Consider the following 23855-nt stretch of genomic DNA (forward strand, 5'->3'; position numbering starts at 1 on the left):
AAAACTGCTATTAATCTGCTGAGGCTACATTTGAAAACAGGAAATATAGTCTTCCTGTTTTCAGCCCCAAATAAACTTAGTATTCCAAGCACAGGATACAAAGCATCAACATGGTTACTGGTAGGACATCCTAACTTAATGTCATTCTGATGGTGAACTACTTTACATATATAGTCGTGTTCAAAATAAAGGTGTGATCTTAAAAAAAGAGTAAAGCTCAAAATTCTAGAAGAGCATTTATTTCCATAAACGGAAATGCGATAGAAATGTTGCACGTTCTATTCCAAAGCAATACGTGAAGAAAAACATCACATTTGTTCTAACTCTACAAAAAGTCAGGAAAAGGTGACATGACTATTTAAAACAAATAGCAGTGTCAAATTGAAACTTTTACTGTAACAAAAGAAATGCCTAAAGTTTTTGTTTTCTTGTCAATCACTGAACCAAATTTTTCGTCTGTATGTTTCTGAGGACTGCTTCACATGTGTGTTACATGGATTCGACCTACTTGTGGCACATGCGAGCAGGTACTCTTTACCAGGATGGTTGGAAAACATTCACAGATGATGTTACTCTACTGGTTCTCGGTTGGATTCAGGTCTGGGGATTGGACTGGCCACTGCATATTGTTAAGTTTGTTGGTCTAGAACCAAGACGTGGCTCTATTATTGGTGTGTTTCAGGTTGTTTCTGTTGACACATCCATTTCAAGAGCATTTCTTCTTCGGCATAAGCCAACATGACCTTTTCAAGTATTGTAATGTATTCAGAGTGATCCATGACCCCTGGGATGCCATTAATAGGCCGGGTACCACAGTATAAAAAACAACCCCAAATCATGATGTCTGTGCCGCCATGCTTTGTATACTGTGGCTTGAATTCTATGTTTAGGGGTCATCTGACAAACAGACTGGGGCCTCTAGAATGAAAAAAAAAAAAAAAAAACAATGTTCTTCCTTCATATCTCATTAGGCACATTTGAACCTCTACATCATATCAGGTTTTAATATTAACAGTGGGACTCTGCAGGGTCTTCACATAGATGTCTTTTAAGCGTTACAGTACTCACAGGTAACTAAACCACCCTTGAGCTGTTTGCCCTTTGTGCTACTCATTGATCCATCTGAACAGTACTTTTCTGTTTTCTTCTGTTTTGGTTTCCATTTTTAAACATTTGAAATAATTATGGCAGATCAGCCTGTCATGTTCTGCAATTCTTTTCTTGTCTTCCCCTCTCCTATTAACGTTTTAATCAAAGTACCATCTTCTGGACAATGTCTGGAACAATTTTACTCTAATTTTCAGAGAAACCAGCATGTACAGCATTTGTGGCCTTCATCCCTAAATGAGGACCAACTGCTATTATTTTGAGCACAGTCTGTTTTACATAATGATTCAGTTACCCAAAATCAGCAACATGCAGGTCATGTCTGTTTATTTTATCATGTAGAAATATTTCCACTAAAAACAGTGATTGGTCTAATGTTGGACTATTAACTTGAACATGACTGCAAGTGCTGACAAGAATGACCGATATAAAAGCAAAGAAATGAAGAGATTTACCGTGTCCAGATTAGGATTGTCTGAAGCTGGAACATCAAGATGGTGAAGGCAGGACAAGCTGTACTCTTACTCCAAACTGTGATTTAATAGAACTGTGCAAATCTTTGACCTCAGTAGCCAAAACCATCTGACAGGCCTTTATGTCAGTTTGTCTTTATTTAAAAATGCTCTTAAGGACAGGAATGTTTTTGTCAAATGTATATTTAAAATGGTTAGATAAAAGTGAAATATAAAGTGCTCACACTTGTAATGAAAGTTAATATTTTTTTCCATTACCATCTTTATGGATCTTCAGTTTCTGCATTCACAACACCAGGCATTTCTTACACAGTGAACATCATCGTGTGTGAATCTTCCATGTTTGTATTTTTCACTGAAGAGATCTGTAACATGGTACATTTTTGGATTCTGGGTCACACAATACTGAAGTTATTTTAAAAATGTCTACCATCAGTGGAAATGTGAACTCATTCGATGTCGATTTAAAACAACAAAAATAAAAGTTCCTTTTCATTGTAGCTGGATTAAAATCACTTCAACCACTGAACTGTAGACCTAGTCGACCTGTGGAGCACATCAAGCTTAGTCAGTGCTGCCTTGAGTGTTGATGTTTTCCTTTTGAAGAAACCAGCATGATTTTTGCACAATTAAATGCCATACCACTTACTGTCATAATGTGTCTGTGTGGATTCATTTCAAAGCATGGTAAAATGCAAACTTTAATACAATTAGCACCAACAGTTGTAAAGAGTTGTTTGAACAGGTTGATCCTTGTTTTAAACAAAAAGCAGAAGAAAACACTTTACGAACTGTAAAGTGTGAACTGAAGTAGGCAACACAAAACCAGAAAATGATCAAGTGATAAACTGGCACACAAGAAACAGATAAGAACAGCTCTGACAGGATTGTTTAAGAATCCATTTAAGAATTTGGGAAAGATTCACTGCAGCTAGAGTCAATGGCTGCCTGACGGGAGATTCTAGAAAACTCCATGTCTCCCCTCACCTGTACATCCTTTCTGGAGATGTTTTCATTATCCAAACTTAGTACCAGAAGTACCAATACCTGCTTTATTGACCATGGTATCATTGTGTTGATGGACCAACAAACTGGTCTGTCCTAAACCCCACAGAGACTCTCTGGCTGTTGTGAAAACAAAGCGACTCCAGAGCACAAAATTGCTGATGAGCTGAAAGCTGCCATTAACCTCTTTCTGATCTCCTCCATGGCATGCTGCATGTAGAGGTACATCCAAAAAAGGGCCCTAACCAAGGCCAGAGTGCTTGTACTGTACAGTGCATGGACATATTATTCACAAGGCTGATATCCTTACTGATAACCCCCTTTTCAGTCTTAATTCATAAATGAAATTTGTAATCTTATTCAAATTTAGAGATGCATCTGTATTTCTCACTATCCCCACTCCTCTTCTCTCTGTACACAAATGACTGCACCTCATGAAACTCGTCCGTGAAACTCCTTAAGTTTGCAGACGACACCACTGTCATTGGACTGATCCAGGACGGTGATGAGTCTGCATACAGACAGCAGGTGGATCGGCTGGTACACTGCTGCGGTCAGAACTACCTTGAACTGAATCCACTCAAGACTGTGGAAATGGTGGTGGACTTTCGGAGAACACCACCCCCATACACCATCCTCAACAACTGTATCGGCCGTGGACCACTTCAGGTTCTTAGGAACCACCATCTCTGAGGACCTGAGATGGTCTTCACACATAGACACTGTTTGAAAGAAGGCCCAGCAGAGACTGTACTTCCTGAGGCAACTCAAGAAGTTCAACCTTCCACAGGAGCTGCTGGTCATCTTCTACGCTGCCATCATTCAATCTGTCCTGTCTTCATCCATCTCAGTGTGGTTTGGCTCATCCACAAAACAGGACAGGTCCAGACTGCAACGAATAATCAGGACTGCAGAGAGAATGATCCGGGCTGACCTTCCCTCCATCCAGGACTTATACAGGTCTGGGGTCAGAAAAAGAGCTGGAAAAATCTCTGCAGACCCCACACACCCTGCACATAAACTGTTCAGTTTTACCTTCGGTCCGCTGCTACAGAGCACTGTTTACTAAAACCAGCCGCCACAGAAACAGTTTCTTCCCCCAGGCTGTTTCCCTGTTGAACATTCAATAGAGTACAAAACAACAGCATACAGATGTTGCAAATGCACCTTTTCTGTTAGATATGTGTATATTGTACATTGTAAATGTGTATATTCTGTAATGCAAAAACAGAACAAAAGAGCAAAGTGTACCGGAGTCAAATTCCTTGTTTGTATGCACGGACTTGGCAATAAAGCTGATTCTGATTACTCATATTTTAAGACACCATAGTAGCATGTTAATTAAACAAGACTATAATGCTGTATGAGTGAAACATTTTAGAAATGCAAATAAACTTATGCAACTCCTAAAATGTAATCACAATGCAGCCATATTGGATTTTGAGGTTTGGTTAGAGATTTATCCCACTTTCTAACTATAGAGAACCTTAGTTATTGTAACTGGAACAATTTTAAGTCTTGTTGCACTACTGTTGTAGGTTGCCCATCAGCTGTGATGGAATCTGAAAATGTACTGTTAAAGTACTTTACATAAATTGACAACCACTGCTTAAAAATAAACCATGCAGTACTCCATTACAGTCACAGGGAAAGGTAAGAACTAAAGAGACAGGGGTGACTTGAATATATTTATTTGTCTGTGATGTGCTGGCTTGTTCTGTCGCACCCCTAACCATCCCCTGCTTCTTGTTCTTGTGCTCGTAAGAAGCTGGCCTTTTTCTGGGCGACCCGGTTCTTCCTCTGGGCCAGGGATAACTTGGCTCGGTTCCACCTGCACGAGAACAGACAAAAAGCTAAATCATTAAGATTCACTGCAACGGCTGAGAGAAAAGCTGGTCCATTTAGGCCTGACATTTTTTAACACACACCAGGAATCTGTCATTAAACGTGGGCAGTTTTTTAAATCAATGTGATAGGTAGGGCTATATTTACAAAATGGAAGCATTCTAACACAATCGGGGACCCACCTCTTTTTTGTGACGTCTCTTTTAGGTTTCTTTTCAAGTACAGGATTCGCTCTGATAGCGTCGTGGGCTTTCTTATACATTTCTTCTACCTGAAAGCAAAATTGCAACATATGAGCGGCAGCTTGGAGCATTTCAGTCTTCAGAATGAATAGTTGTGCTTCTCTCAGACCCGTCTTGAAAAGGACAGTAAACATCAGCCAATGCAAATGAAGGACCAACTACATTTAGCTCAGCAGGCTATTTATCATCACTGAGAAGCAGAGAACTAAGACAAGCAATGGGCAGAAAAAATTGTCGCAAAGTTTGATTTCTTTTTGAGACCAAAGAACCGATCCTACTGTGTCTGGTGTGACTCCGTTCTTAATGAAGCGAGAGAACTGCTTCTTGTAGGCATCCTCATCCTCCTCCATCAGATAGGACATGTAATCTGCCACGTTCATGCCCATGATGTGTTTTCGATGCACTTCTGCGTTGAACTCTTTGCTCTCTGTGTCATAACCAGGGAAGCGTTTCAAACTGCGCACAAAAACAAGACTAAATCAGAAAGTGAAGCACAGACAATGGTACCCTGATTCTCCTTAATCCAGTAAACCCACAGTAACCCAGTTACTGTACAGGTCCTTCTCAAAATATTAGCATATTGTGATAAAGTTCATTATTTTCCATAATGTCATGATGAAAATTTAACATTCATATATTTTAGATTCATTGCACACTAACTGAAATATTTCAGGTCTTTTATTGTCTTAATACAGATGATTGTGGCATACAGCTCATGAAAACCCAAAATTCCTATCTCACAAAATTAGCATATTTCATCCGACCAATAAAAGAAAAGTGTTTTTAATACAAAAAACATCAACCTTCAAATAATCATGTACAGTTATGCACTCAATACTTGGTCGGGAATCCTTTTGCAGAAATGACTGCTTCAATGCGGCGTGGCATGGAGGCAATCAGCCTGTGGCACTGCTGAGGTCTTATGGAGGCCCAGGATGCTTCGATAGCGGCCTTTAGCTCATCCAGAGTGTTGGGTCTTGAGTCTCTCAACGTTCTCTTCACAATATCCCACAGATTCTCTATGGGGTTCAGGTCAGGAGAGTTGGCAGGCCAATTGAGCACAGTGATACCATGGTCAGTAAACCATTTACCAGTGGTTTTGGCACTGTGAGCAGGTGCCGGGTCATGCTGAAAAATGAAATCTTCATCTCCATAAAGCTTTTCAGCAGATGGAAGCATGAAGTGCTCCAAAATCTCCTGATAGCTAGCTGCATTGACCCTGCCCTTGATAAAACACAGTGGACCAACACCAGCAGCTGACACGGCACCCCAGACCATCACTGACTGTGGGTACTTGACACTGGACTTCTGGCATTTTGGCATTTCCTTCTCCCCAGTCTTCCTCCAGACTCTGGCACCTTGATTTCCGAATGACATGCAGAATTTGCTTTCATCCGAAAAAAGTACTTTGGACCACTGAGCAACAGTCCAGTGCTGCTTCTCTGTAGCCCAGGTCAGACGCTTCTGCCGCTGTTTCTGGTTCAAAAGTGGCTTGACCTGGGGAATGCGGCACCTGTAGCCCATTTCCTGCACACGCCTGTGCACGGTGGCTCTGGATGTTTCTACTCCAGACTCAGTCCACTGCTTCCGCAGGTCCCCCAAGGTCTGGAATCGGCCCTTCTCCACAATCTTCCTCAGGGTCCGGTCACCTCTTCTCGTTGTGCAGCGTTTTCTGCCACACTTTTTCCTTCCCACAGACTTCCCACTGAGGTGCCTTGATACAGCACTCTGGGAACAGCCTATTCGTACAGAAATGTCTTTCTGTGTCTTACCCTCTTGCTTGAGGGTGTCAATAGTGGCCTTCTGGACAGCAGTCAGGTCGGCAGTCTTACCCATGATTGGGGTTTTGAGTGATGAACCAGGCTGGGAGTTTTAAAGGCCTCAGGAATCTTTTGCAGGTGTTTAGAGTTAACTCGTTGATTCAGATGATTAGGTTCATAGCTCGTTTAGAGACCCTTTTAATAATATGCTAATTTTGTGAGATAGGAATTTTGGGTTTTCATGAGCTGTATGCCAAAATCATCTGTATTAAGACAATAAAAGACCTGAAATATTTCAGTTAGTGTGCAATGAATCTAAAATATATGAATGTTAAATTTTCATCATGACATTATGGAAAATAATGAACTTTATCACAATATGCTAATATTTTGAGAAGGACCTGTATGTTTGCTTCAGTTGAACTTGCTTCTCTCAGACCCGTCTTGAAAAGGACAGTAAACATCAGCCGATGCAAATGAAGGACCAACTACATTTTGCTCAGCGTACTGTTTATCATCACTGAGAACCAGAGAACAACCAGCGAGATGGTATGGCAGTTTAAAGTGAGAAGCTCAGTAATCCGGGAGGGACTCAGAGTAGAGCCACGTCTTCACGATGATAATGATAATACACAAGCACAAAATTAATATTTCTTAAAAGGGATAATTGAGAATATTTGAGCCAGTTGAGGTGGCTCAGGCATCTGGTTAGGATGCCTCCTGAGCGCCTCCCTGGTGAGGTGTTCTGAGCATGTCCCACTGGGAGGAGGCCCAGAGGAAGACCCAGGACACGCTGGAGGGACTATGATAAACGGAAGAAAATGGAAGGATGGATGTGATAGTGTGTGCATGGTTGTTTGTCCTGTGTGTCTCTGTGTTGCCCTGGGATGGATTGATGACCTGTCCAGGGTGTACCCTGCCTCCCACCCCTGGGCTGCTGGAAATAGGCACCAGCTTCCCCGCAACCCACTATGGAATAAGCGGTGTAGAAGATGACTGACTGTATATATATATATATATATATATATATATATATATATATATATATTTTATTTTTTGTTTTTCCCCTAATGTATTTTTTGAAGCATTTTGCAGTATGTAAATATTTAACAAATTCTGTACTATATTGTTTGTAATACCTTACCAGAGGTTCACCTTTAATCTGTCCTGCTGCTGAAACTATTTAATTTCCCCCTAGGGGGATGATAGGGTTAATCTTATCTCTATACTAATAATTGTATGATTGTTATAGAAGTTTATGCACTAGATTACTCCACTGTTTAGGGGGTGGATCCCTGCGCGATTGAGCCGATAGCATCTTATTAAATCACTGTTATTCATTGTTGGAGAATTTCTCTCGGTCTTCCCACCATCTTCTCTGCTTAAGACACTCTCACTAATCTTAACATTTCCTCACTTTAGGGGCTCTTTAAGGATTTTCAAATGGTCGGCTGATTTTTTAAAGCCTGAGGGACCCCACACATGACGATAAAAAAAATAGGTATGTATAACAGGACACAAACAGATTTCACTCACAAACATCGAGATTTCAGAAAACTGTCTCGAGTTTAAGCTTGAGTTCAGAGTAATTCCTTTCCCTGTTTCCGTCACATCACTTTCTGATTGGCTACACTTCACGTTCAACAGGCTGCGTGCTCGTTTGTCCTAGTGGAACACCCCACACCGTAAGTCATCGGACCAAGACAATACAACATTATGAATTTCCCTAAATTGAGGTCAGAGTTGTCCCACACACAGCAGGAATATCTCATAAGCGTATCTTAAGAGCCATGATGATGATGGGGCATGTTGGAAGGGGAAGATCAGGGCAAAAATCGGCATAAAAATCCTGCCATGTGAACCAGGCCTCAGGTCTAAGATGCTTCGTAAATAACTTTTATCTTACCAAAGTAAAATTCTAAGAAAAATCTTAGAATTCAAGAAATTCTAAGATTTTTCTTAGAATGACATCACTAGGAGCTACTTTTAGTCATACGATTCTTTGTGAATATGGAAAGTTTTGAGTTTTATTATTAAACGAAATGACATTTGTTACCACATAAAAATACTGGAAACTGATACCACTGAGTACCGATGCCCAGGTACCAGGTATCGGTTCAAATGTGAAAGGTACCCATCCCTAGAGTGGCCGCTGTGTGCATGTGCTGCCCAGACTTTATGCATATTATCGGTCTCTGTGGGTCCCCAAACGTGTCGAGACCCAAACTGTGGGAACCATGGTTGTGGTTCCGTAGTGTCTTGCTGTTTTATTTTGTGGAAATGGGAAAAATGATTTGCTCAGGAGAGTTTTACACTGCAGCCATCTGAATGTTTGTATACAGTGAAGCTCTGCTGGAAACAGATCCTCCTTGCATCTTATTTTACTCCCTCCTTTTCTCAAGGCACAGTTCAGACATTTTTTGTAATGCATCAAAAATTCCTGGTTCGCTCATTCTCTCCTCCTGCTCTGTGTACCGCTGTGGTTTCTGTATACTGACCTGTGAGGAATGGCCAGTCCTCCGTCCACTGCTCCCTTCAGGGCTCCAAAGACCTTGTTTCCCGTGGTGGTTCTGGCCAACCCTGCGTCCAGGTAACAGGTGAAGGCGCCTGGCTGCCCATCGACACTCTCCACGTTAAACTCATCTCCCGTTACCTCCACCTGACCTTCATATATCTGATCCATTCCAAACTTGTGCAGCAGCTAACAAGTGAGAACAGGCGTAAAGGTTCAGAAATCAGATGGGACACCCTATACCACTGCATAAAACTCAATAAGACATGCAGTTGTTCATTTACCCTGCGGGCCAGCAGAAGCCCGGTGCAGTAGGCTGCAGCGTAGTTTGTGAGGCCCACGTTGATCCCGTATTTGGGCAATTCATGGGAGTAAGCAGCACTCACTATGTGGTCTCCCTCGATCTTTGAGTAGGCGATCTGGACAATGTGAGGAATTAGCAAACAGGTAGATCAGATCCTTTTTAAAAACATATGACTCAAAAGTGTTTAACTGTGCGTGTCAGTCTAACCTGGCAGCAGATATCCCTGTTGGACAGCCGGACAATCAGTCGGTACTTGGGGGTGTTGTACTTGTTCTTGTCCTGCACAACGAGGCGTTTGCGGGCAAAGAAGTCGGTTTTCCCCTCTGATAATTTAAAAGGATCCAAAGTCAGCGGTACAGTCTTCCATTAGGTACATTGCCATCAATGAGTCTGTCATTTTTTTCCCCCCCAACTGCTGGATTTTTGCGATTACATTCCTATCATGATACCTGTAGCAAATTGTATTATTTCTGTGTTTCAGTCTTTCAGAAAAGAAAATGGAATCGCCAGGTCATATCTCCAAAAATACTAGACCTTTTTGAAAGAGGGCGGAAACCTTTACGCTGCATGTACTGACCTGCCGATCACTGATCAGAACCCAAGAGAAAATTTGCCGATTCCAATTTGTGACCAATTGATTAGTTGAAAAAGAAAAAAACTTTTCTACAGTAACAAACTTGCAATCAATTGTTCATAAGAAGTCAGTTGGCTGATTAATATTGATTCCAGCCACTGATAATCATAGCACATAGTAGAAATGTATGGATCATGCCAAACGTGTGTAATGAATATTTAGCTTTGAGTCACGACCTTAAAATAAATGTTTTACATGCAAACAGAGGGCCATACATGACATCAGATACTTTACATTTTACATATATGCATGCTCTCAGTATCATTGAATGGTCTTTTTCCATTTATGTGGGCATATATCACTGGAAGATTTCCCCAACACACCTACTACCATCTACAGATGTCTGCTTGGAATCACAGACAGGTAGCTGTTACATGCAGCCCTTTACCTCTTCTTCTCCTGAATTTGACCTCGTATCTCCTGAAGTAGGATTTATTTTTCACCACCTTGACGAAACCCTGCAAACATGCACACGGTGATGATGTTAGTTTAGCGTTAATGGCAACATAACTGTAGTCATAGAAACCATCAGCCGTTGTTAAGGCTCAACCAGAAGCTTTAAGTTTCTGGAGCGAATCCAGGAGGTCAGCTGAGGTCCAGTCTGCCATGAGTCGCCACGCTGGAGCAAAGCGGCTCATCGGCCAAGAACCAGCAAACACCCGCCGGCATCCAGCTCCATCTGCCCCACACACGGCCAGAAACACTCCTACACAACCACACACATCTCCACACACGCCTCCTGTCCACCATGAGGCATGTATAAAAACTTAATACTTGCCATTTTCTGTAAAATTCACTCTTCTTCCTCCACAGCCCCAGAAACGACCTACAGGATACGGAAGCCTCGTACACGTCACTTCTTTTCTTCCGGCAAAACGCCAGTTTAGCCATGCGGCAGCGCCACCTGTCGGGTCAGAAGAAAACTTGGCGTACACACACCTACAGAGGGCACCAGGACACAGCAGAGTGGCTACAATTCTGATTCAGCTCTGCCACCTGAAATGACAGAGTCTGGAGACACCGTGGACAGAGATCTGCTGCCTGCAACATCCTTCAACATGACTGGTTTGGCAGTGGGTCAGTAATGGTGTGGGGTGGCATTTCTTTGGAGGGCCACACTGCCCTCAATGTGCTCGCCAGAGGTAGCCTGACTGCCATTAGGTACCGAGATGAGATCCTCAGACCCCTTGTGAGACCATGATAGTGTGGTTGGCCCTGGGTTCCTCCTATTGCAGGACAATGCTAGACCTCATGTGGCTGGAGTGTGTCAGCAGTTCCTGCAAGATGAAGACATTGAAACTATGGACTGGCCTGCTTGTTCCCCAGACCTGAATACAATTGAGCACATCTGGGACATCATGTTTTGCTCCATCCACCAACATCACGTTGCACCACAGACTGTCCAGGAGTTGGTGGATGCTTTAGTCCAGGTCTGGGAGGAGATCCCTCAGGAGACCATCCACCGTCTCATCAGGAGCATGCCCAGGCGTTGTAGGGAGGTCATACAGGCACGTGGAGGCCACACACAATACTGAGTCTCATTCTGACTTGTTTTAAGGACATTACATCAAAGTTGGATCAGCCTGTAGTGTGTTTTTCCACTTTAATTTTCTGTGTTACTTCAAATCCAGGCCTCCATTGGTTAATAAATTTGATTTCCATTGAGGATTTTTGTGTGATTTTGTTGTCAACACATTCAACTTTGTACAGAACAAAGTATACAATGAGAATATTTCATTCATTCAGATCTAGGATGTGTTATTTGAGTGTTCCCTTTATTTTTTTGAGCATTGTATTAAATACAGGTACAACAAAGGAAATTTGAATATTGTAAAAAAGTTCAATATTTATTTCATTTTAGAACATAAAACACATGCATTATACACATAGAGTATAATATTTCAAGTCTTTTCTTCTTTTAATTTTGATGAGTATGGCCTACAGATAATTAAACCCTGAAATTCAGTGTAGCTATAAAACAATATCCCAAGCTTTGGACATCTCATAGAGCAATCCATCATCTTAACATGAAAAAGTATGGCACAACTGCAAACCTACCGACACATGGCCGACCACCTAAACCAAGAAGCCGGACAAGGAGAGCATCAATAAGAGAGGCTGCCAAGAAGCCAAAGGTAACTGAAGAAGCTGCAGAGACCCACAGCTCAGGTTGGGTTATCATTTGTTTTGCACTACAAAAATCCGGCCACAGAAAAATGGCAAAATGAAAACTTTATCTGAAAGAAAACCCCAAAAAGTGGTGTTTACACTTTATCACAAACCATAGGGGACAAGGCAAACATGAGAAACAAGATGTTCTGGCCACATGACAACAAAATCGACCTTTTTGGCCTACATCCTACATTTTTTGGGTGCATGGAAAAATTGACACTGTACATCCCCCAGAACACATAATCTCCACTGTGAAACGTGGTAGTGGATCATCTATGGGAATGCTTTTCTTCAGCACTGACAGGGAAGCTGTCAGAGAAGCAGTGGAAGGGTACAAATCAACCCTTCCACCGAGCCATTTTTTAATTTATTTAAAAAAACATTTATCTGGCACTAGAGGCCTTTATTTTTGATAGTAGGCAGACAGGAAGGAGGGGCAAAGAGAGGAGGAGACATTCGGCCAAGGACGCCGGGTCCGGGACTCAAACCCGGGACAGCCACCTCGAGGACTATAGCCTCTATATGTGCTCACGCGCTACGCCCCCCACCGAGCCACTTTTAACACATTTCTGCATAGAGTGTGTTAGAATGGCCCGGCTCCCATCCAACCTGACTGAGCTTGAGCTGTTTTGCAAAGAAGAATGGGCCAATATTTTAGTTGTAGATGTGAGATGTTGGTAGAGACATTGTCATGGTATGACATCCTTGGACTTGGTTTGTGTTTTTGTATTAACTGTTCTTAGGTCTATGGTTTCCTTTGTTAATTAGTTCCACCTCTCCCTTATGCCTCCATGTCTCCTTGCCACACCTGTTCTTAGTTCCTGTAATTACCTGCCTTTGTTTTCTCCCTGCATATAAGTTGGTGTGTGTTCTTTGTTCCCCGCTGGTTCCTCCGTCACTATTCCTCATTCACTACCCTTGTTTATGCTCAGTTTTGCTATGTTACAGAACTATGTACACATGTAAGTTTTTGGCTCGACTCATGTTTGTACTTGTTGGATTATGTTACGTTTTGGAGACCTTTAATTAAAGAAAAGTCTTCCTCTCATCGTGCGGCTGCCAAGCACTTTGGTCCAATCCAAACCAAGAACGTGATAGACATACCTCATAGGGCTGTAACCGCAGGCAAAAGGTGGTCCCAAAAAGTACTGACACAGAAGGGCTGAATGCAAATGCCCTTCACACTTTTCTAATTTTTTTATTGGTAAAGCCATGTACGATTTTCCTTCCACTTTACAATCATGCTCTATGTCTGTTGCACAGTATCCAAATGACAAACACAGAGGTTTGTGGTTTTACCATGACAAATGTTAGAAGGGTCAAGTGGTATGAATATTTTGGAAGGAACAGTAGACCTAATGCAACTCTTAGCTCGTGTATTCGTGTTAGATTTAGATACCAAACATTCCAGAATCCTTATCAAAGGACATGTAGTGGGGTTTTCATTTGCATTGCACCAAGCAACTAAGTATTGTAATAAAGTAATTCAACTGAAAAAAGCTGGTGACATTCAGGACTGCTAATGCTTCGTCAGTGCATGTTGTGAAATCATGCTCCTCAGTAGAATGATGACAATTAGGATCAGTGAAGAAATCTCTGATATTTGGGCAGATTTGAAATCCTCTAAAAGGTCAAGATATTTCTCAACTGTTTCAGCCTGAACTAAAGTCAAGACATTCACATCCCCTGGACAATTTATGTGGAAGAGACATCTTCTGACCCCTAATTCCAGCTTCAGTGATGACCATGACTATGGCAATAGCTGCTAAAAGACTTCTGTTATGTCCCAACATATACTTATACATTGTGTATGCAGTGCCTCATAAAAGTACTGATACCCCTCAAACTTTTTAATATTTTCTCACAGTGCATTTCTAAACTTCCATGAAACATTTGGGATATGTTAATTATTACAAAGTGACAGTAAAATTATGCATGGTTTTCCCATTTTTTTACAAACAGAAATCTGAAAGGTATGGTGTGCATTTTCATTTAGCCCTCCTGAGTCGATACCTTATAAAACCACTTTTCACTGCCAGTTTTTTGCAGTATTTATTTATCAGTCTCTTCCTGCTATAGAATTAATACCATTCTTCTTTACAGATTATCTGAAGTTCCATTATGCAGGATGGATAGCGTTTGTGAATATCAATTTTCCTGCTTCAAATTCTCAATTGGACATAGGTCTGGGCTTTGACTGGGTCATTCTAACACATAAACAACCCATCTAAACAATTCAGTTATAGTTATGGCTGTATATTTAGGGCTGTTCTTTTGTTTGAAAGGTAAACCTCTGCCTTGTATTTAGCTCCATTCATCTTCCCATCCACTCTGAAAGGCAGCCAAGTCCCTCCTGAAGAGAAGGATCCCCACAGCATGATGCTGCTACTACCATGTTATACCCTAGGGAGGGTGCCTCTAGAGCAGGAGTTTTGGACCAAGGACACTGGCCCTCAAGGACTGGAGTTGCCCACCCCTGGTCTAGAGTGTTGTCTGACATTAGTTTTCTACCTCACCACTTTGTTTTGTCTCTACAGGTGCAACAGCCTGTCATCTTGTGTCAACCAAAGTTCCATTAGTCAGCAGCAGATTGTAGCTGCCAGACATCTAACAAGAGTAATGAGCAAACAACACCCACTGCATCCACTTTGTTTCAGATTTAAGAGTCAGTGGTTAAATCTATGGTATAACAGCTGTAATGTAACAGCTTTTTTTCTAAGTGTATTTCATTCTTTTGAAATGTTGATAGACAGTATACACCGGGAATGTCCAAAGTGTGTTCCAGGGGCCATTTACTGCCCTAGTTTTGTGTGTCCCCTGACCAAAATTCAAAACTGGTACAAACTAGGTCCTCCAGCAAATAGAGCTGATGCAGGTGGACACATCTGTAATTCTTTTAGTATAAGATTTTTAATGGAAATGTATATCTTCTTAAATGGAAAATGTTAGATAAAACAAGTATATTTCTTTTATTGGCCATGTTTTGCTGCTTTCATTTTAATGTCATACGGGGCAACCAGCTTCCACTAACTTTTTACTCGAAAGCAGACTTGGGCACACCCATTCATAAAACTTGGTTAAACACAGGAAGGGTTTTTAAAGAAAGTTAAAAAAAACTATGTACAGACAGGATGATCAAGCACCCACAATGAACAGGGTTCAGACTGTGGGAGGAAGTGGGAGTACCTGAACAGAATCCATGTGTGCTTAGGGAGAACATGCAAACCGCCCTCATGTTGGACCACTTGTTTGCTGAATATTGGACCATTTGCACGTTGTTGGACGCCACTATGCCTTTCCGACGTCATTGGCCATTCGTACTGCAGGATAGTCTGTCCTACAAAACCCAGCGGCCACTGCAGCTGATAAGACGGGGGCGTCGCAGCCCTGAGGCCACCGTCAACTATATAACAGAGGATGAGACGACCCACCTTTTGCTTTTCACGCTGGAAGCCGGACCAGCAACTGAAGCGCATCAATTTCTGGAGAAGAGTCCCAAGTGGATTTCATTTATTCTCCTTCATTGGCCAACGAAAAATTCACAAACAAGGTTTCTGGAATGAGAAGGCCAGAAATTTCACTTTGCCGATCGAAGACGTAAGTTTAACACGTAACCAAAACCACAGAGTTTCAAGGAGACGCAACTTTCCCTCCTTGCTTGATTCTAGTCGACTGCTGACGGTCAGATCATATTATTCCTTTTTGCCAAGGAGGACAAAGGACGAAGATTGATTGCTCTTCCTGAAGTGAACTGTGGACGCACATTAATTTCCAACTTTCCCCGTCCTCCTCTCTCCCTCTGCTCAGAAGGAAGACTCCAACAAAATAAAACCTATCTTTTTTTCTTTTTTCTGTATTTCTTTATTAAAGATAGAGTAGGAAATTTTAGTGCGATTAGAGTCGCCATTTAGAGTCTAATGTTTTCTGAATTGTATGTGCATGCCATTGTTTTGAAACTTGCTGGTACTTTCGGAGACCGCCGTGTCACGCAAGTGTGTCTTTACCGTGCAAACACTTGTGCGCCGGTGCGCTGTGAAACTGAACTGTCATAATAACCTCATGGGAAAATTCACCATTTCTTTGTCTTCACTTTACTGCTTACTAGCTTGCCGCCAAAAGTTTTATAACTCTTTGTGTGCTCACCCCCGCCCAGAGTTGGGGGATGTTTTATGACTGTGCATTTCACTGAGCTACACTTTCTGGCGGGCTGCGCTCCCAAAGCTTTGTTCAACACCATATTCCCCATATTCCAGACTTCCTTCTCCCTAGAGACCTCCTTCAGCTCCTCTGGAGGAAGCTTAGGGCATTCCCAGGCCAGCCGAGAGACATAGTCCCTCCAGCGTGTCCTGCGCCGTCCTCTGGGCCTCCTCCTTGTGGGATGTGCCTGGAACACCTCCTGCGGGAGGCGTCCCGGAGACATCTGGTATAGATGGCGGAACCCTCTCAACTGACTCCTCTCGATGTGGAGGAGCAGTGGCTCTAATTGGATGATATCCTCCTCCTGGATGGCCGAGCTCCTCACCCTATCTCTAAGGGAGTGTCTGGCCACCCTACGGAGGCTCATTACGGCCGCTTGTATCCGGGATCTCGTTCTTGCCCATAGGTGAGCGTAGGAACATAGACCAACCGGTAAGTCAAAAGCTTTGCTATTTGGCTCAGCTCTCTCTTCACCACAACGGACCAGCACAGAGTCCTCATTACTCCAATAACATAATTATACATCATAATCCATCTTATCATTGCTTAATTCATCAAGGGGAAGATGTTCAGTAAAGTCTGATCAGATCTGTTTTATATGTAAAATGGTACTCATAAAGAACGATGAGGCTCCTTCTTGTCGCTTCTCCAACCCAAAAATCTGAATTACAATTTTTAATCTGATGCTCGATTAAAACTGTCCAACTTCTGTCCCTACAGCATAAATCCAACATTTGAATCAGAGAAATGAGCCAACAGTTTTTATTGGGACCATATGAATGGCTTAGGCTGAACATTGTTTCCATTGCTGTCATAACATACTGTTCTGACATCAGCACTGACGGCACATCCCAAGTGAGCAGGCATTCATCATCAGCTAGAAAAAGTATAGTAACATAAGCAACAGGACAAGTAAGATTCAGAGTCTTCTCACACCGAACATCCATCTCTTTATCACTGTGCTGCAGTCTGGTGCTGGTACTGTCCGAATCATGAAGCTGTGATTAACACAGGATCACTTAGAAGATATGGAATCAAGAGTTCTCAGATAAGTAGATACAGTACATAGTGGTGGAGTGGATTCATGGGATTCTTTCACATTTAACAGATCCAGTCATAATTCTGAGTCACGATTTTGTAATTTATTAAGTTATTTGCTGACAAATTAGCTGGTTTTCAAAATATGCTATGTCTTTGAAAAGTTTTGCAGTAAAAGCAATTGTACATTTATTCCACACATATGAAAACATCAGTCTATCAGATCACCAGAGATCCGGTGAGCCATCCCCAGGCCTATATAATAAACTGAAAATGAAAACACATTACACATTTATTTGAGGATATATTTTTTCAAATTATCACAAGATGATGATGAAAATACAAATTGTGATCCCTACTTTTTATATTGGTGTCTTCAAATGGATGTGCATGGGTTGTGCAGAAATTCATGTCAGTTTTACCTGAAATAAGGATTACTACAATTGCATCCTTATTTTTATTTTTATTGTAACTTATTAGATTTAAATCATGTCACATTGAAATTTTGAGTAGAAAAAAAGCTGATACAAATTAAAAAAAAATCACAAAATGTAAAATCCGTAAAAAAAGAAATCATTGTTTGTTGTAAGAATTTATGCAAATACATATCCAATAAGCAAATTTTTTTATAATAAGCATCTTTTTTAAAATTGGGTTCTGCTCATGAGCAGTAAATATCATACCTCTAGAAGGCTAGGTAACTCAATTAACTTTTCGGCTTACTTTTCCAGCTAACAGAGCTCATTTCTATTATCTTAACAGAGCTCCCACCTTAAAAGCATAAGTAAAAAGGGTTTATTGGAACACTGTTTAATAAACCTTTAAACTGCAATCATGTGTGTATAAGATTGTTATTTACCATCCAGGTAATCAGCACTAAGACTGAGCTGGTGTGAGATCTGTATGATACCTTGTCAGTGGAAGGTAAGTTATTGTAGAAACACAATAAAAAGCATTTATTTTGATTCTTACTATTAACTCTGTAGCAGGAAGGGACTGGCAGGATTGGCTCCACAGGTTCTGTTTTAAAGAACATCTCACATGCAAAGGTCACTATTACAGCATGTGGACAGACTTGGTTTTCATTTCAAATAACCACGACCTCTATCTAAATTCAACCTGGAAAGACTCACAAAGAAAAGACAGGGATGCAATTAGAAAAGGTTTTTAGTGAATGTTTATATCTTTGGTTCTCAGACCCCAGTGGAAGACGTGAATGCTGAGAATGACATGCTCTTGAATAAACATCTTAGGGTTAGATTTAAAGATGTCTTCCATGTTGAATTTTCGTTAAACTCCATTAACCATAATAAAAAAACTGCATTTGAGTGTTTATATGAAAGACAGCTGCTGGCTATTGGACCAAAATCTGTTTCATCAACGCGAAGAGGCTAAGAAACGTACAAAATCTCCTACAGGTAAGATATTGACCGGTAATAAGATCTCAACAGAACCCTACTTCAAAAAATGTATACTGATCTTTATTTTGATTCCTAGAAACAATCTCAAGCCCGCCTGTTATGGCCCACACAGGTCCCAACCCTAATTTGGGAACTATTGTTTCAGACTTATTTGTTTGTTTTTGTCAGGTACATTTATTGCTGCTAGTGACTTGTAATATGTGGTGTTTTTGCTTTTTTATGTCATTATCCTTGCATATGTTATTGGTTTGACTCCAATGTAAAACTGAATGATTGTGAATACAATAAGTACAATAAAACTATAATTTGGCATGAACAGCACGGCCAACCTGATCCCACAAGTCTTCAGTGGGGTTGAGGTCAGGACTGCAGGCAGGCCTTTCCAACCCCTACTTCCTAAATTCTGGAGGTAGGGACCCAGCACTTATGGTGCATTACATTTGTACTTGGAAGTCAGAATTCCAACCTCCAAGTAGGAAATTTCAACTGGAGCACCCCTGAAAGTTGCAATTATCAGTTGGTATGTCTGGGCAACATGACCATAACCTACTTCTGCATTCAAGATGGCTGGTACTCGCACCAGCAGTAATAAAACATTCTTACCTTGACTGTTTGTAGCAGTTCTTTTTTATTCAATGTAACATTTAGTCAGTCGTACACGTAACACTTTTCACTGTCTATAAGACAAGATGTTTTAACGCTGTTTATATACATGAAATACTGCGTAGAAGTGTTATTGTCATTGTTATAATGGCCATATATGGGCAATGAAGAGAGATTACGTCATTCAGACATCCCAGATCTGAGATAAATGGAAAGTGGCATTATATTCTATAGGATATAGTGTAGTCCCTAATAGTGGAGATATGGGATAGCCTTGGGTTGATAGCCTTGGTAATCTCATCCCTCGATTTCTCTACATTTACATTGCTTCCAATGACAACAACTGTTGTTTTTCTAGTAAGGAATATGTTGCTCCACATCATCACACTGCCTCTACCAAAAGCTGCTTGGCATTGTTAGAGAGGATTTTACAAGTTTGACATGGGCTATTGCACTTGCAAGGTGTAAAATGTGTTCTGAGCCACTTTGTGACATGGTGCACCATTCTATTGAAAAACACAGATCATCACAAAATATGCCTTGCATTGTTGTTCTTGTAGAACAGTTTATTCCCAGGCTGTATTCATGACTCTGTTCTGTGACTAAGGAAGCCAGAATTGCAAATAAATGTGCCAGACTTGTGAGAGATGGAGAGGCTACCCCACACATGGATTGCATGTAAATATTTTACTGGAGGGATGACACAGGACCTATGATGGCTCTAGTCATTTCTTCTTCAGAAATAATATTTCCCCAGCTTAAATGCCCCTGGTCGGGTCTCCCTTGACAAACAGGCTCTTGGTGACGGGTCAGACAAAGAGCGGTTCAAGAACCCCTCATGACGACTACTAAATCGAGGCACGTGACGTCGCATGGTACGGCGGAGCCGGGGTCCCAACTGGAGCCAGGCCTGGGGTTGGGACTCGTCGGAGAGCGCCTGGTGGCTGGGTTGCTCCTCGCGGGACCCGGCCGGGCCAAGCCCAAACAAGAGACGCGAGGCCATCCTCCAGTGGGCCCACCACCTGCAGGGGGAACCGTGAGGGACCGGTGCAAAGAGGATTGGGCGGCGGACCAAGGTGGAGACCTCGGCGGCCTGATCCTCAGATGCTTAGGCTGGCTCTAGGGACGTAGAATGTCACCTCGCTGGAGGAGAAGGAGCCTGAGCTTGTGCGGGAGGTTGAGATATCGACTAGACGTTTAGTCGAGACTAGTCAAGACTAGTCGGGCTCGCCTTCACACACAGCTTGGGCTCTGGAACCCATCTCCTCGAGAGGGGCTGGACTCTTTTCTACTCTGGAGTGGCCCACAGGGAGAGGCGGCGGGCTGGGGTGGGTTTGCTTGTTGCCCCCCAGCTCAGCCGTCTCGTGTTGGGATTTACCCCAGTGGATGAGAGGGTCGCATCCCTGCGCTTTCGGTTTGGGGACAGGTCTCTGACTGACATTTCGGCTTACGGGCCGAGTGGTAGTGCGGAGTATCCGGCCTTCTTGGCGTACCTGTCGGGGGTGCTGGATAGGGCCTCTCCCGGGGACTCCATTATTCTGCTGGGGGACTTCATCGCTCACGTGGGAAACGACAGTGACACCTGGAGAGGCATGATCGGGAGGAATGGCCTCCCCGATCTGAATCCGAGTGGTGTTTTGTTATTGGACTTCTGTGCTAGTCACGGATTGTCCATAATGAACACCATGTTCAAACATAAGGCTGTCCATCAGTGCACTTGGTACCAGGACACCCTAGGCAGGAGGAGGATCGACTTTGTTGTCGTATCATCAGATCTTCGGCCGCATGTTTTGAACACTCGGGTGAAGAGAGGGGCTGAGCTGTCCACTGAGTAGCTCTGTTACTTTTAATTTTGATTTATTCTTTTTTGGAAACTCAAATTCCTCTTGTGGTGGATACAGTTGATTTTTTTTGGACGACTGTCTTCTCTGGTGTCGGATGCTGTGCAGCTGGGAGGATTTTTCCTAATACTTTTCTACTTTTGGACATTTGTGATGATGCATTGCCATGACAATGGGGTTGTTTCTTATCACTGCGAGCAGCTGATTAATATCTCAAAAACACAAATAATACTTCAGCTACAACTCCAAATCCCTGATGAGTTGAAAAGGAGACGCCGTGGATGCAGAGCAGGAGCTAAGAGAAGAGAGAGAAGGAAGAAGTTCAAACCATCTCTTCCGTCGATTATGATGGGCAATGTGAGATCATTGGGAAACAAGTTGGATAAACTCCAAGCCCTACCAAGGACCCAGCTAGAGTACCGGAAATGTAGTATTATGGTTTTACCGAGACATGGCTCCAGGATCATATCCCCAACTCCAGCGTCTCTCTGCCGGGCCTTTTAACCATACAAGCAGACAGAGATTTAAAGAGGAGCGGCAAATGTAAAGGAGGTGGACTGGTAGTACTTGTGAACAACAGATGGTGTAATCCAGGACATGTTACTGTGAAGTGCTGTCTCTGCAGTCCAGATATTTTAGGAGGTTTTTATAGGTTGCCTTAGCCAAGTTTATTAAAACAGCGCCCCTGGGGCTCGTGCTGAGCCACTAAAATCAACCTAGCCCATATACCAAGAACCAGTTGTAAAATTAGGGAATGAGCAGCCGTGAACAAAAGTGACTGTTGAAAGTGTGGATGACTGCGATAAGCTACTCAGTCGTCCAGACCACCAGTTGAAAAAGGGCAAGACTTTTGTATGAAGGCTTTCAGAGGCTAGGTGAGTCACTTCCCACACCAGCTTAAACAGAACTTTCATTAAACCTGCTTAGTAAGACCTTTCAGGTTTGGGGAAGTCCGGACCTGTTGGATGGAGAGCTGGTTTGAGCAATCCCTTTAGACATAGGGATGTAGGAGGGAGGGGTTAGCTCATCCGACAACAAAAGGTGGTAGCGGTGAGGTTTCGTCCAAATTATTTACACAGAGAGGTCATCAGTGTTTTGGCTACAGTATACATTCCACTTCTGCTGGCGGTACCGCCACCTATTGTACTTCATTGTATAACTCCACCCACTATATTCTATGTTTTAGTTTTGTATTTCATAAAAATAAGAACAATGCTTTATTTATAATACTTTTGATTTCCCCCCTATCTCCCCTCTGTTCCTAATATTCCTTTTAGACTGAATTATCTCCCATTGCCTTTTTCCGTCATCCAATCCCGGCACCACGTTTACTGGCAGCGAGGAGTGTGACAGCGCATGCGCAACGCGAATCAACTAACTCTGTGCTCCACTAACCAGCCTGAGATCAAGTGACACCAAGTCGCTGATGTAAATTCGTATTCTCATAGAAAAGAAATCGTATTCACAAATTGTTATTGCATATTGTATTCATAAAGAATAAACCATAACTGTAAACTTGAACTTTGTGTTTGTAATTTCTTGAAGCTGTAACATTTATTTTGTATTCTTATAGAGAAAATATACAATACCTCTTTTGGATTTTACTTGTGCACAACTATTGACTAATATGCACACATTTCCGTCTTTACATACACATTGTTTTTGACAGCGTTCTTACCTCATAGACCCCCTTGTCTTGTACCAAAGAAAACTCCTCAATGACTATAGACCTGTTTCCCTGACATCCCACATCATGAAGGTCCGAGAGAGACTCCTGATGGCCCACCTGAGTAAGCAAACAATAAACTATCAGGACCCCCTTCAGTTTGCTTATCACGAGGAGTTGGAGTTGAAGATTAAATCTTACGCCTGCTTCAACAAACTCACTGTCATCTGGACAAAGCCAGTAGCACTGTGAGGATCATGTTCTTTGATTTCTCCAGTGCATTTAACACAATTCTGCCTGATTTCCTTTGTCAGAAACTCCAGAAGACTCAGGTGGAGGCCTCAACAATTTCCTGGATCAAAGACTACCTGACAAACAGACCACAGTTTGTGAGACTGAAGGGTTGTGAGTCTAACCAGGTAGTCAGCAGCACAGGAGCACCACAGGGGACGGTACTCTCACCATTCCTCTTCACTCTGTACACCTCAGACTTCCAGTACAAGACAGACTCCTGTCATCTGCAGAAATACTCGGATGATTCTGCAGTTGTGGGGTGGATCAGAGATGGACAAGATGATGAGTACAGGAAGGTGGTGGACCGCTTTGTGGCATGCTGTGGAAACAATCATCTCATTTTGAACGTGACTAAACAAAGGAGATGATTGTAGATTTTAAGAGAAACAGGGATAAGTCGAAAACTATTTCTATCATGGGAGAAGAGGTGGAGGTGGTGGAGGAGTATAAATACCTCGGTGTTCACCTGGACAACAAACTGGAGTGGAGATGCAACTGTGAAGCCATCTACAAGAAGGGACAGAGCAGACTGTACTTCTTGAGGAAGCTTGGGTCCTTTGGTGTTTGCAGCAAGATGCTGCAGATCTTCTATAAGTCTGTTGTGGAGAGTGTGATATCTTCTGCCATCATCTGCTGGGGAAGCAGCATCAGAGCCACGGACTTAAAAAAGCTCAACAAGCTGATAAAGAAGGCTGCCTCTATTCTGGGGACTCCTCTAGAATCTCTGGAGATCATTGTACA

At 42.3% G+C, this 23855-nt stretch overlaps 1 protein-coding gene across 1 annotated transcript; it reads right to left on the reverse strand.

Moving 5' to 3' along the window:
• Positions 1–4260: 4260 nt before the first annotated feature.
• On the reverse strand, positions 4261–10779 carry rpl5a (ribosomal protein L5a). Its single transcript, XM_047367392.1, has 8 exons — positions 10661–10779; positions 10271–10340; positions 9456–9571; positions 9229–9363; positions 8931–9133; positions 4951–5128; positions 4613–4701; positions 4261–4416 (listed from the first exon to the last, which is right to left on the reverse strand). Exons 1-8 carry the CDS (start codon positions 10661–10663, stop codon positions 4314–4316), a joined length of 897 nt encoding a protein of 298 aa, XP_047223348.1. The 5' UTR covers positions 10664–10779; the 3' UTR covers positions 4261–4313.
• Between the last annotated feature and the right edge of the window lie 13076 nt (positions 10780–23855).

This window comes from Girardinichthys multiradiatus, chromosome 6 (genome assembly GCF_021462225.1).
Source record: "Girardinichthys multiradiatus isolate DD_20200921_A chromosome 6, DD_fGirMul_XY1, whole genome shotgun sequence".
Classification (NCBI taxonomy): domain Eukaryota; kingdom Metazoa; phylum Chordata; class Actinopteri; order Cyprinodontiformes; family Goodeidae; genus Girardinichthys; species Girardinichthys multiradiatus.